At 29.3% G+C, this 15,666-nt stretch overlaps 1 protein-coding gene across 1 annotated transcript in view; it reads right to left on the bottom strand.

The window, feature by feature from the left end:
* LOC122272378 (astacin-like metalloprotease toxin 5) overlaps window positions 1-8,056 on the bottom strand; it is a gene marked incomplete in the record, with an annotated part of 13,673 nt that extends 5,617 nt beyond the window's left edge. The window contains 3 exon segments of the mRNA XM_071181695.1: window positions 1,221-1,302; window positions 2,373-2,440; window positions 7,931-8,056. Coding sequence (XP_071037796.1) covers window positions 1,221-1,302; window positions 2,373-2,440; window positions 7,931-8,012 — 232 coding nt within the window.
* Window positions 8,057-15,666: the final 7,610 nt, after the last annotated feature.

Here is a 15,666-nt window from a genome sequence, read left to right as displayed (position 1 = left end):
TTTTTCTAGTTTTTAAAACTAGAAAAATTGGGCATTATTATAAAGCAATAAAATAAAAAAGTGATTTTTTGTGAAAATCCTCTTTTTTAAGGTAGTCGGATACCTTAAACCAAAACAGACACATAACCACAAACTATTAAAAATCGTTTGTTTACTGTTTCCAGCTAATGCTATTACATAACTAGAAATTTATCCTCACCAACTAAGCTTACAGGCGACGAATATCGATTCTTCTAAAACTGAAAGCCAAGTTATGTGATAAATATGATGATTTCCTTTTCTTATTTTCCATCATCGGATGCCTAACCCTACAAGAGTTGCCAAATAATATTATAGCAATAGGTGCATGGCACAGCTGCTGAATTTACGGAGTGAATTTGTAGCACCATGTTTATAAATTCAAATTTGTCTTCAACATCAACGCAGTCAGAGAAAGAGATTTTTATTTTAACACTTCAGCTTAATCAAGAAACATGTAACTAAATTTGCCGATATATGATCTTAACTATATATAAGAGCATTAGTTACTTTGTTTAAATTTAATACTGAAGAAATAGAATAAATCCTTATACAATTAGGCCTCTAATGAAGCAACAGAAAAAAAAATTCTTTATTTATCTTTATCAGATACAAGCTTAGAAATGTTTTAAAAAGGAGTGTCAGCAATTTTGCAGCATTAAGGCTAGTACTTCCCTTCATTAACGTTAGGTGGCACCACTAAATTAACTAGTTCAGATACATTCCACGGTTCACTTAAGCAAAAACAACTCATATACAATCTAACTACAAGGTCCATTACCTCACTAAAAGACTAACAAAACCTAAATTCAATGTAACTCCAATGCCCAGTTAGATTTCATTTTTACGGTTCGGAAACCATGCTAGAAGTGAAAGGTTACAAATCCTTATATTTTTTAACCATACCACAATTAATTTCCACAATATTTTAACCATACCAATCGTTAAACATTTCCACACCCGTAAAGCTAAAAAAAGGTTCCTAACCGTAATGTTTCAAGTAAATTGGGTAGACAAACTGTTGCCAGTTATTTTAGCTTCATTTTAGAACTAAAATTCTAACAGTGCGGTTACAAAACTTAAAATCTATACTATTTCATAAAATATATATATAAAAGGATACTATTGCAGTTATGATAGTAAATGAGACAGATAAATAGTTTAAAAGAGAATTTGAATTTGTTTATAAATCAGCATCTTACTTAAAGAAGAGTGTATGACGTAAGGAATTGTCGCATTTGGCCATCTCCACCTGTTTCCAGTGATAGCGTTTCGTTCAATATCCTATTAAAAATAACAAATATAACTTGAAGCTACACAATAAAACCAAGTGATTGAAAGAAATTAAAATTGATTTCAATAAAGTAACTAGCAGCTTTGAAATTAAGTCTATTGAGATAAAATAATGTGAATGCATAATTTATTACGGTAACATTATTTTTAACATTTATTATCTATTATTTAATATAATTTTTATTATTTTTAATTAAATGTAAAATTATTATTAATTTACTTATATAATAAAACTGAATAACTCTATAACTAATATGTATATGAAACTTAGCAGTAAGTATTCGAAGTAGACAGTAATTAAAATTACAAAAAGCTTTATTTTTCTTTTTACAAAAGCTTTATTAAACAGCTGTTTCAGAGTCATCTAGTGCTAATGATACAACCTCAATACACATTTTTTTTTCTGTTTATTTTCACTGTATATTTTTATTTAATTAGCTATTAAATTTAATTAATTAATTGATGTATTAAAACGACTGCGTCGATGACAGTTGAAATCCTTTTATTGAAAATGCCCTTAATAAAGTTTTTATTGAAAAATATTGTGGTTTTCTTCAGAATTGTTTTAAAGAAAATGAATAATTTATGCAATAGGAAATTTAAACTATACTAAAAATATAAAGAATTAATAGTAAAAGTATTTTTGATGTTAAATTGCTTTTCTTTAGATAATACAGAATTTTATTTCATAAAAAAATAATTTTTCGATTTAAAAAAAAATTGAAAATTATATTTACTGTGGCGAAAAATGTTAGAATTTTATTACTTTTTTAAGATGTAGAACTTTTAACCATAAAAATCCCTAATTTCTAAGGTTTATCAAACTTTATTTTTAAAGCATTAATTCTTTAATTTCAAAAAGCAATTTTATTTTCATATCTTTTCCAAGACGTAACTTTGGTAAGTATATTGAAGGAGAACAGCAAGACAATAGTGTGAAACATTTAATACTTTTCATAAAAAGATATTTTGTCAACTAACATTTTTGTAGATGATATAAATTATTAGATCAATTTTGTTTTTAAAAAAATGCAATTATTTAATTATAAAACAATACTTACCAAAGGTCCATCAATACCAGCTATATCACCCTCATATAAATCAGGATTTTCAAGAGCCAAAGTAGCTTCTGAAATTTTAAAGTTGCAATTTAGTAAACACATTTAGAAATCTATTAATAATTAATAATTCAATTAAATAATCATATAAAAAGTTACAACAAAATATATTTCTAGAGTCGTGGTGGCCCAGGGGATAAAAAGTTTGCCTCCCATTGAGGAGACTCGGGTTCGAATCCTAGTGGCGGCTGGTTGATACGAATTCTCCTCCCGACTCGCTCCAACCACAGTGCTGATGTAAAATGTAATCAATGAAAGATGAATAATTGGTTAGAATCCAATATAACTCAAGAATCCGTTATCAACTCTTTTTACTGGAGAAGAATATTTTGTAGAGAAGTATTGAAAATATATATATATATAAGAAAAAGGGCAAAATTGAAACATTATTGTTTGGAAGTGACTCAGAGAAAGACGCATGTGCTTCATGCTGTGTTTCATAACCATAAATTATTAAAGTACTAATATTTTTCACTTATTTCGAACTAAATTAAATGAAAATAATACAAAAAATGAAAAATATGTTTAATAAAATTTCTCCTTCAAATGAGAGACACTTTACAAAATTGAGATTCGAACATATAATTAAGATGTTCAAATCTTAATTTATTGTATCTAGTGAACTTGTGACAGAATGAAAGATAGGCCAAATTTGCGAAGCTCAAAAGCACCGCAATAAGAGCACTCAAAGCATTTAAAAAAAATATATATTAACAAATCTTCAAGATCAATAAAATCTGTCTTTATGTGAGATAGTACCAAGATAATACCAAAACGATAAATTCGTAACATCTATTTGTTGTTATCTTGAATCACAGTTATTTTATGGAAAAAGAAAAATAATCTATAAAACCTCTACAAAACGAAGTATTCACTCGCATTTGGCTTAAATAAATCGTTATACAGTCAAACCCCGTTAACACGAAATCGTCGGGACCACCGAAATTTTTCGTGTTAACCGAATTTCGTGTTAACCGTTTAGGTAGTGGCGGCATCTAGTCAACAATTATTGAACTACTAAACAATTACTTATATATTACAGTTCTTAAAAGTTACTAATGAAGACATATTGCAAATTTAAGTGAATTTAACATAAAATTAAAAATACTAAAAACAATGAACATTTAAAAATAACTTGAAATTTGGAGAAGAAATAATGAAGTGAATTGAACGCCAAATTACGAATTTATTTATCCGTTACGGAATCAAGGTTGAAAAAAGTCAGTTATTGACTTCTGTTTTAATTTCTTAAGATAACACTTATTAATAAAGTCATTTATATGTTCTAAGTTATCTAATGCATCCATAGCATTTTCTTGTTGCATGAGGAAACGATTAATTACTTTCATTGCACATGTCGCCTCATTTAAAGTAACTGGATTTTCTTGTTCAATATCGGACTCTTCATCAGTTGTATCCATGTCGACATCATCATTTTTCGCCGATAGTTCAGCGATTATGTCTTGATCGGTGGTTATATCCGATGTTAGCAAATCTTCGTCTATAGTGGTGTAGTCTTTGAACAAAGGGGCTGATAGAATCCCGCGTTTTTCCGCTTCTTCGATCAAATTAGTCAACGTTTCTGGTTCTGCTTCACTTATTTCTTGAAGATTCATTTCTTTTCCATCTGTGAACCCACCGCACTTGAAACTGTTTATAATTGTTTCAGAAGAAACATTGTTCCAAGCACATTTTAAGTATCTCATTGCGTCTAATAGATTTACAGAAAATGTAATTTTATTATCAAAGCAATGGATCATCTTGCGTACCATTTCTTTTCTGTATTGCACCTTCAAGCTATGAATGATACCTTGATCGCACGGCTGAAGTTTTGCTGTGGTGTTAGGAGGTAAAAAAACACATTTAATCGCTTTTAGTCCGTGAATATCATTATGAGCACTACAATTGTCAAGCATCAAACAAATATTTCTTTTTTCCCGAAATAGTTTCCTGTCCAAGTCTGTTAACCATTTCTTAAAAAGCATTTTATTCATCCAGGCTTTCTTATTTGAAGCATATACAACGGGTAAAGTTTTTAAGTTCTTAAAACAACGTGGGTTCGCTGATTTACCTACGACAAACAAGGGCAATTTTTCGGTCCCATCCATATTACAAGCGACCAAAACAGTAATTCTCTCTTTAGAGCATTTTCCGCCGGAGCATTTTTCTCCTTTAATGCTCAATGTACGGGAGGGCAATGCTTTGAAAAAGAGTCCCGTTTCATCAGCATTGAAAATGTCACGTGGCGCGTAATTTTTCCTAAGAGCAGGCCACTTTTCAGACAAAAATGATTCCACAGTCTCCTTATCTACAGTTGCTTCTTCGCCACAGATTTTATGACACACAATTCCATGACGCTTTTTGAATCGTGTTAACCAACCGTTTGAAGATGCGAAATTTGTCACGCCGAGAGCATCCGCAAAAACTTTTGCTTTTTCTTGCAATACATGACCCGTTAAAGGCAGATTCTGACTCCTTGCTTCACGCACCCATCGCAAAAGCGCTACTTCGATCTCCTCATTTCCCCCTGTTCTCATTCGCTTTCTAGCTGGCTCAAATTGATTGATAGCATATGCGACTTCAATTTTTTCACGATTTTTTATAATCGTAGATAGCGTGCTGTTGGGAATTCCATATTTCGTCGCGATCTCTGTTTTCTTTAATATTCCATCACAAACTTCATTCAAAATTTTTTGTTTAGTCTCTAAGGACAAGGATTGCTGTTTTCGACTCATTTTTACGAAATTTCAAGGGCAACTGACAGTCGGACTCTACCACGATCATGTGTGCTTATGCACTACTTTCCACCCCCTTCCACGCACGTGCAAAGAACATTCCGAAACAGAATAGCAGCAACCAATCAAAAGAGATAATTATGGAAGGATGGGACCTCGATTCGAGGGTAGGAGTAGAAATTTCAAAACACTAATTCCAAACTCTTGTAAAAGAAGAAATTTTGACTTGGAGTGAAAAAAATTCTTTTCGTCTTAAGCGGTATTTTGCGATTTGGGTTTCGCGTTAAAAGAATTAATTAACACTATTCTTCAGACTCGATCGACGGGACCTAACAATTATTTCGCGTTAAGCGAAATTTCGTGATAAGCGATTTCGCGTTAACGGGGTTTGACTGTAATTTCATGAAAAATGCATGACTAACTGCGTTGATATTTTCCGGTCGCGTATCGCATTCAAAATTTTTAAAAAACGACAAAATTGTATTTAATTTTTTAATATTATTTAAAATTATACTATCAATATGCTATACTAACTTATGATCATTTTTAGGATTTGAAAAGTAATTGAAATAAATTAAAAATTTTTTATTATTTTTATGTATAATAGTGGCACACTCTATAGGTAAAACATGAATTACTTCAAATTTTTTGATTTTTTGCCAATTGAAAAGGTTTTAGAAGGCAAGTTTTACACGAAATTTTTTGCCAACTGAAACATAATGAATCAAAAAATATGTTTATTACACAGGCTTTTAATTGTACCATAGTATTCCGCAAAAGATTTTTTTCGGAATGTTTTCTTCGGCGCAGTATTCAGGAGCGGTTAGTTCCATTAAAAAGTCCTCCACGATAAATTCAAATTTCTCCCTGTACTTGATCCAGAAGTATTAGGTCGGTATTAGGTCAAAATTACAACGCTACGGATTTGAACATTGATAGTAGTAAACTTAAAATTAGGTAAGCTGTTCAACAACGATTATAAAATAAAATTTAATGCATGATGTTACATAAATTAGATTTATGATAAACAATAATTAGTTGAACTGTTTTGTCAGAACATTCTAGACGGTCTAGGTAAAGATGATTTGTTGTGCCAAGCATTTTTCTTACATACTAGTTTCTTTAGAGAAATGTATAATTAATAATATAATTTAAAATTATAATTAATAATGGGATTTAAATTTATAATATAATTTATAATTCTTAATATAATATTTACTTAAGATCTAATGTTATAACTATTTTTTAAGAAACAATTTAAATCTCACTTTACATACTTTGCCAAGTTAAAATTTTAATGTTTATATTGTTATTATCCATTAAGGTACTTCTTCGAAGGCTGTGTCGTAATATGAAATTATGCTTTTTTGCGAATAATATTCTATTTTTATAACTGCTGTGAGTTTGCAACTGTTACCCATGACTGTTAGGTCAAGTTTAGATACCTCATGCCAGCGTTTATCGTCTACGCTTATTTCGAAAATAGTGCGTGGAATCAATAAGGGGAAAAGTCATAGTTCTTGGAAAATTAAAAGGGTCTGTGTCTAATTGTTTAGTATTTAAAAACTTACTCCAATACTGCATTAACTGTACTCATAAAAATTTGCACAAACTAAGAATACGGCAGTAAATTTGATAATTTTCATCTAGGTGGAAAAATGTCGCCAAATTAGTGATTTTTAAAAATGTAAAAAAAAATTTTTTAAATATTTAAATTATTTGTCAGTTTTAAAACCCAGATAGTTCGCCATGGCAGGATTATGTGTGTAGTTTAAAATCATCGCATTGCATACTATTCTGTAGTGAGTGACCAGGTGGGTAAATTAAAATACACTGCTAACTGATAAAACAGGAAAAAGTCAAGATTGATGCTGTCTGAGAAATGCACAGTTTACCTACTAAATCATATTTCAAAATTGAAGTATAGGTATCTAAATGTTATTAATAAGTTGAAATCCTAAAAATAAAATTTAAATTAATTTTTTAAAAATTCTTAAAAGTATCGGGATACTTCAACTTGAAGTTTTTAATGATCATAGAAATCCTGTTATAAAAATATAAATCTAAATACACTTTTTATAATCTTGCTTCTATAATCTTATAATCTGCGTTTAAATAATTACAATATTTTAACTTATTTCACTTTTGGTAAACCTTATTCACTTTATGTACCTTTTGGTAACCTTATTTCACTTTTGGCATTTAGCCAAGAGAGCAGAATGATGAAAAACTGAATTTGTGTTTCTTAAAAGCAGGACGTGATCAGTATACATTGAAATAATTACAATATTTTAACTTAATTCACCTTTTTAAACCTACAATCAAACATAAAAAAACTATTGCATGACAATTGCATAGTTTAAAGTTGTATTAAAAAATTTGAGAACAATGTTCGATTTTATCTGTTTTTTAAATTTTGAATGTGATGCGTGAGTGGAAAATATCAACCGATTTGAAGATTTTTATGTAAAGTTTCTTCTTTTTAAATGAGATATCTTCTCCGTAATGCAGCATTTTGAATTTAAAAACGTTCTTTCGGCCCATCCTAGTATACACCCAATACACATAATCCCAATTCCTAAGGATCCTTCGTGCCCTTCTACCCTCTGATATAGTGTCCTTATTCTTCTTCTATGTTGAATACTTCAATACTAATCGCAAAGAATTTTAATTTTTCCTGAAAATGAAATATATTTATAAAATCATGTTATTTCAAACTAATTTTTTTTCTTCAAAAATGCTTATTAAATGGATAGAAAAAATTACCTTTTTCCTGATCTGGACTTAGCTGAATAAATTCAGCTAAAGTAACAGTGAATAAGCCAATGAAAAACAAAGTAATCTCCATGTTTGTAAAAATTAAGATGGAGACAAAGGTATATATATTCTGTGACTATGTGACAAATCTTTTAAATGCACCATGTGTGATACGATTATTTAATCTTTGATGAGAAAAAACCTTCTGTTGTTTTTTTATTCCGAAATCTAAGTAAAACATTTAAATATTTATATTTATCAAAATAAAATCGTTCGAGAGCAGGATGTGTAGGAAAATGCTAATCATTTTGCAGATGTGAAGTATTAAAAATAAGCGTAAATGTATAATATAAGCGTAAGTGATGATGTAAGCGTGAAATAATCGAAAGGTGTTAATTTCAGTCTTTAGCTTCTTTTTTAGTGCTTTAAAGAAAAAAAACTTTTTTTCTTCTAATTTCAAAACTATTTCACTTCATACAAAATCTGAAATATAATTGAAACAAATAATTATTTCAAAAATGCCAGGTTTTTTTTTAAAAAAAAATGCTTTTTTTTTGTTTTCTGTTTTTACTTTTTGCTTAGTTTGTGTTTACAAAATTGAAACAACATTTAAATAAATAAATAGTTTGAAAATGTAATTTATGATTCAAACTTTATCATCGTTAGTTAATACTATGAAAATTAGATAAATTCTATGGTTTCTATTAACCTAAACTAAATAAAGAAAACACTTTATTGAGTACTTTCGTGATTGCCGCCAGTAAACTAAAATAGGTGAATTTTATGTTTACCCTAGTTTTGCATCACATAAAGGGGAAAATTATGGTAACCTTTAATAGTTTCTCCAATAACTATATCACAATTTTTAGTATTTTTTTTATAATCTACAAAAAAAAAAAAGCTTTTTAAAAAAATTAATACTGAATAATGAGCACAAAACAGTATTTGGAAAATTTGTCATTATCACCAGAAAATTTTATAGTATTATTCATCATTAAAAAAATAAATAAATAATAAATATTCGAAATTGTATTCAAGTTTCAGGCCTCAAAAATTAAACGAACAGCGGTGATTTTTATAAAAAATATTTATTAAATATTTGTATTGGAACGTTCCGGAACGACTTAGAGTGTTCGTATGCTAAGAAAGACAAGTATCACATAAAACGAAGTAAGTTAACTAGTTTTAAGTTATCAAAAAGCTGCTAATTTAAAGAAATTTATGCTGGTATGTACAATAATCAATGCAGAGTTTTAAATAATTTAAAATACTTACAAAAAATTATTGTATATCGAACAAATTTCATCAAAATTATTGGTAACAAAAGGGTTGAAGTGCGTTATACGTGTCAATAAAATGCCTGCGGAATATTATTTTAATTGAGTTTTGGTGTTCGCCAGAAAGCTTTTAATTTTATCTAAATATAATCATGAGAATGTTTTTTTTAAGGAATTAAATGTATACTTAAGCTAAGTTTATCTCTATGAAAAGAGCTTTTCATCCAATTTTCGTAATCAAAGAATTTTAAAATATCTTTCTGTATCATTTATTTTATTTATTGCAAATAAAAAATTTTAAATTATCTGTGACAAATATAATACGCATTGCAGTTATGTTTTTCTTTAAATGGTTTCAAAAGGAAATATATTTTTTTATAGTTTACTGCTGTTTCTGTGTTTTCTAAAGCGGATATTTCGTAATTCACAAATTGCCAATTTTGCTGCTCAGCTCCTTATGTAGCTTAAAGACCTGAAATGGTTATAGTGACAGCTCAAAAATGCACAGCAGTTATAGCTGAGATTTTTAAAACCATATAACTTACCCAAGTTAATACGTTGCTTATATTTAAAAACATGGTCTAATGTTTTGGGTTAATGGGATTAAATTTCTTTTCAGCTGGTTCTTAAAGGAAACAGGTTTTAAGAGGAAATATATTTTTTATAGCTTCCTGTTATTTCTGTGTTTTCCAAAGCGGACATTTCTGAATTAAAAAAATTTTCACATAAATTCTTCTGCTACTCAACTCCTTATGTTGGTTGCTTAAAGACCTGAAAAAGCCATAATGACAATTCAAAAATACGCAATAGTTATAGCTGTGAAATTTGAAACCGTTTCATTAACCGAAGTTCATACATTGCCTGCATTTAAAAATATGGTATAGTCCACTGGGTTAATGGGATTTATTTTATTTTCTGCTGGTTTTTAAAGAAAACAGTTTTTAAGAGGAAATATATTTTGAAAATATATATCACTGCAGTACCTTAAGTATTAAGACCTATATTGGTATGCGTTGTCTTTATCATGATACTTAGAGTGGCAAAAGGCTCACACCAACCACAGTACTGACGTAAAATGTCCTCAGTGGCAGACGGATCATGGGTTAGAGTCCTCTTGCCGTTAGGTGAACCTCGGAAGGTTTTCGTAATTTTCTTCTCTATGTAGAGCAAATGGGGGTAGTTCTGTCAAAAAGCTTTCCCCAAAGGCAAATTTTTCCAACTCCTTGATCCAGATGTCCCCTTGTCTTCTGGATTGAGTACAAAATTACAAGGCTATGAAGTTGAAAACGGATAGTTGTAAGCTCAAAATTTGATCGTCTGCTCAACGACGGAAAATTGTAGTAGCAAAACCGAATTGTATCAATCATAAAATATTCATTCTGATGCCACCTGGCCAGAAAATTTTGCATAAGAATCATTTCTGGAGGTTTCTGAATAAATTGCAGACCAAAAACCTAAAAGGTCAGGTGAAGAATCTGACACTGAAGATTACTGGGTCGCTAAATTTGATTAACTACCACCAGTAGAAACTAAATCAAAAAAATTAAATGAAGATAGGTGCTGGTTTCTGAGGAAGAAAAAAAAACACACACACATCTGAGATAATTACAAAAGAGAGAAAATTGTGATAATTTAATTTCAATTGTGTTTTCCCGAGAACTTACTTCTCTATTTTTAATTTATTTATTTATACTAACACTTTACTTAAAATTTTGCTAGAATAATTCACATACACTCTTTTATCGAGAAAAAAATATTATATTAATTGTCTGAAAGGGAATGAACTCGCCCAAATTGTTCAAGGTCAATTTTTTATTTGTGTATAATATAATAAAATTTGATGTTTGATGATAGAAAAATTGATTATTTGAGAAAAAAGAAAAATCAATTATTTTAAAGAAGAAAAATTCATTATTTGAAAAGAGAAAAATTATCTTTGATGATTTACAATAGTTTGCATGATCGATCAAGAAAACCTGAGAAAAAAAATGCTATTGAAATTCGTCTTCATTATTTTTTTAAGTACGTTTAGTATATCCTTTTAACTACTTTTTGTTATTTACAGCACATAGAATTATGAATCAAAAAATATTGTTAGATTATTTCCTTATCTTGTATTTACATCGATGTTTTTGTAACACAATATAACTCAATAGTAATACACCCGCAGCGTAATTTTTGTATCTTTCATGATAAATAAATAATACATAGCAGGAGCTGTAACATATTTTAAATGATAAAAATTAACTTATCAAAAGAAAATGCTCGAATGTGAAAATGTCTAAGACTAAAGACAAATTAGTCTTAAGTGTAGATCAGCCCTCTTATTTTATTTATTTATTCTAAGAACTAAAAACTATTATGAATGCTTTTAGATTTTACTCACTAATTAAAGTTAAATTAATTATTTAATTCCTTTTGGAGTAGAAATAATTTATCTATGTAGTTTTGTTAACTCTGTTTTATCATTTACTAAAAATTTAAGCAGGCCATAAAAAAACTAATTTGTGCTAATGTAATGAAACATTTTAGGCACATGTACCGTACGCTACAATAATGGAACAAACGCTTTTAGCTTTTGACATAAAGGATTTATTTCGTAACTGTTACAGTGTCATGTTACTTTTCATACTTTTCAGTAAAATTTAAAGCTTTCAGTGGTTTGAAAGACCAGTAATGAATTATGAACGGAACCTGGTGTCTTTGAACACCCTATGCCAGAAAATATAGCATTAAGCTTGTTACTCTTATCATTTACTTTAGTGGTTATTTATAATAATGGCATAAAATTTAGCAAACCTAGCTTAAATACTTATGGAGAAACAGACATTGAAATTTTTTTATTTTTCTGAGATATTTTTTGGATTAAAAACTATGTTAAATCTTCCATAGTTAAGTATAGTGTTCAAGATGCAGTCCTTTTGTTTTGATTTTTCCTTTTGTTTTGATGTTTACATTGATATATAATAATAACTTTTTGATCCTATACTAGAATATATTTCTTTTGAAAAAAAGGTGGGCAAGGCTAGTTGGTGGGATTTTTATATATTTCAGCCAAATTGTGACAAATATTGAAACTCCTTTTGCCCAAATAGAGTGAGCAAGTTTTTAGGATGTAAAAAGCTGTTTGTTGAAATATTTTGTTCCTACGAAGGAACTCAAAGACACGTTCACTTTTTCCTGAATATATCAAATTGTTAAAATATATTTGGTCCTTAGTTCCACACCAAGCTAGAAATTTAATAGTCTTTTTCTTCCCCCCATGTACTGAATAAATTTTTAACTTTCGTAATTTTTAACAGCAAGAGCTATTTTGTGTATTTTATTAGATTTCCCTGCTGCAAATCCCTGTTAAATTTAAAAAAAAAAAAAAAAAAAAATACCCTTTCTGGCATGTCATTCTGGGAAGGCAACAGTCATTTATAAGCAGGTTGTAAGCTTATACCTCGAAGCAATCTGATAAAAAATAATCGATAATAAATGAAGCAGTTACCAGGGGATGGAGAGCAACAGCGAGCAGGTGAGAGATTTTTGGTTAAGGAAAAAACTTGTATAGTATTGAACTTGTCAGGCATGTTCTCAAATAAAATAAAGATAAATAATGGAGGAGAAACAGTGGGTTGAATCTACTAATACACTCAAATCTCAATAGCGGTCATATTGACCGCAAGGATCGATTTAAGCAAATCGTCATTTTATGCACTCATTATGTATATCAATAAAATTTTACTTTAATAATTTCGAAGATTTCAAAAAGTTAGATAAAGTCACGAAAGTCAAGTAAGCTGATATAATTATTTTAGGACTTATAGCCTCTGAAGTTAATTTGCGGTTAATATGACCGATCCTATACTTCTAGTGTTAACTGTTTCGGTTAGAATGTTTATGTTTGCCTTACAAGTAAGATGATCTTCGAAGCTAGCAAAGAGGTAAGAAACTCTGCTTTGTATACATTTGGAAAAGGGAAAAATCTCTATGCAAGCTTCGAAAACAATTTTTGTGTATATCCAAAGCAGAGATAAGGCTTTTATGAGGAAAATATTTACGTTTTAAGTTTAAACTCGGTAAACAGTTAACTTAGGTTGGTCACAAAATGAAAATAATACAAACGAGACCCAGACTGACGAGTTTTTCTCAGGTTCCACCAATTTGATTCTCATTTGGCTGCTATTGTTTCGCAATCGAATAAATAACAGGCTGTGAGAATTCGTAATTGCAACACTCGAATAAGCCACCTGGGGCCTAGATTTGTTTGACTTTTTCCTCTTCTCAGTTGTATGGAAATATACTATGATATTTTCCCTTTTCTAATTATTGGTCTTATTTAAATATCAAAAACAGAAATAATAATAATAATAATTTCTATGACGCTTTCTTTTAAAACTACGTTAAATGCAGTTTTCAATTCTATATAGTTTCCTAATTTAAAAATGTTTAACCTGATTGAAAATCAATATAGAAACTAACGTACTCCATTCTCCAATGACTATCCACACGCTAATGGTGAAAGCATGCTAAGTGCAGAGAGAGAGATGAAGTGTCCATAAGTGGAGATTTCTGCTCTACGCCACCTGAAGACCATTTTGATCTCCATGGGTTCCTTAAAGAGATCAGCGGGAGAAAATATTTCACCAATCAGATACCAGCAAGTAACATAGTGTGGGTATCTCGATCCTGATTGGTTGTTGAAACGTGGCATTTGTTTACGATAGCAACTGTTCTTTCCATTTTATTTCAAGTAAGCCAAGTCCGTCAAGTAGCAATTCTCTTAAATGATTCATTCTATATTCTTTGACAAAGATTCTTTCATGTAGATATCAATTCTTTCACTGTATAGTTCTTACTTAACATAAGGACAGCCACGAAGCCATGTAAAGCTTAAACAAATATAAAAGGTCAAATGTCAAACAGCAGACTAAAAAATAACTAAAATATATTATTTATTCAAGTACTTTTTCAATGCTATTTCTAACAAAAATTTTTAAGAAATTCAGTTTTAGAAATTTTTTAATCTTAATCTTAACAAATTTCATTCCTAAAATAAAACATAATTTTTCAAAAAGTAAATTATCGAATATATTTTGGTATAATAGATATAAGAGTGAAAATACCTTTTTGTCTTAGAAAATAAAAGGGGAAATTTTCACATTTTCAATCGTGAAAGCTGAACAGAAAAATAAAAAATAATAAAAAGGTTCCTTAATTATGCATCTAAATTTATCAGCAACTTTATAATAATTCAAAAACGATTATAGTGAAAAAATTTCCGTTCTTCATCATCTATTCTTTTTATCACCCTTTTATATTCTACCCAACTCAAAAGACAAGTGAAAATAAATGAAATTAAGTTTCTTAATTACGCATCCAAAGTAATCAATTTCCTTACAATAATTTCAAAAATGATTATATTGTAAAAGCTTCCGTTTCTTCAAATCTCTAAAAGAAAATTGTACAGCGAATGAAAAATAAGTATACAATTCATAGTAAAATTCTTATTTATGTTGTAAACGATTTAGTTATAGTAATATTTTGTATTTATTATGTACTGATCTCAGTTATAACCCACCAATTTTTTTAAAGAAAAGTTTACTAAAAAACGAGTTTTTCTTTAAACTTTGATGCATTTTTTTCGCTAAATATTTTAAAAATATTTCAGGGTAGTTAAAATAAAAGTTAATAAAGACACGGCAATAATTATACTAAGCATATTATGGCGAAGAATACACAAAAATTTAGAACAAAAAAGAAATGTTCACATTTTATTTAAAGTTTTGCAGGATTATTATAGATTATTATGCCTGAAATATATTCATAAAATATCTAGGTAAATGCTTATAAAAAATCATAAAATATCTTGGTAAAAATAATCTTTGAAATCTAATTGGGTATAATATGAAAAAAACACAACTACTTCCACTTCGAAAATTTTACTAGGAATAACATTTACCTTTTAGTTCAATTAATAAGCTGAGTTTTAAATATGTTTACTAAATTCATAAACTTAGATAAAACAACAAAATAAATTATTTCAAAAGGAGCTAGATAAATACAATTCCAACCTGCCGAGTAACGACTTATAACAACACACTTTATTTAATATTTACTTGTTGCTAGAAATCAGGTTGCAGAAAATGCTGTTTACTAGTTAAATTTAGTAGGAATAACACGACCTGTGACGTAGGCTATAATATACCCAATTTAATCCCAGCGTTAAACGCATCCTATTCAAAAGTTCGAATCACTTTCACTAGCAAATTGTTGGGTGAAAGACATCCAATAGATGGGAGGGAAAATGAAGATCGCAGCTGTTGTTGTTGTTGTTGTTAATTTACGTCGCACTAGAGCTGCACAATGGGCTATTGGCGACGGTCTGGGAAACATCCCGGAGAATGATCCGAAGACATGCCATCACAATTTTGATCCTCTGCGGAGGGGATGGCACCCCCGCTTCGGTAGCCCGACGACCTG

Source organism: Parasteatoda tepidariorum, chromosome 6 (genome assembly GCF_043381705.1).
Source record: "Parasteatoda tepidariorum isolate YZ-2023 chromosome 6, CAS_Ptep_4.0, whole genome shotgun sequence".
NCBI lineage: Eukaryota > Metazoa > Arthropoda > Arachnida > Araneae > Theridiidae > Parasteatoda > Parasteatoda tepidariorum.
This window is presented reverse-complemented; position numbering and strand designations above follow the sequence as displayed.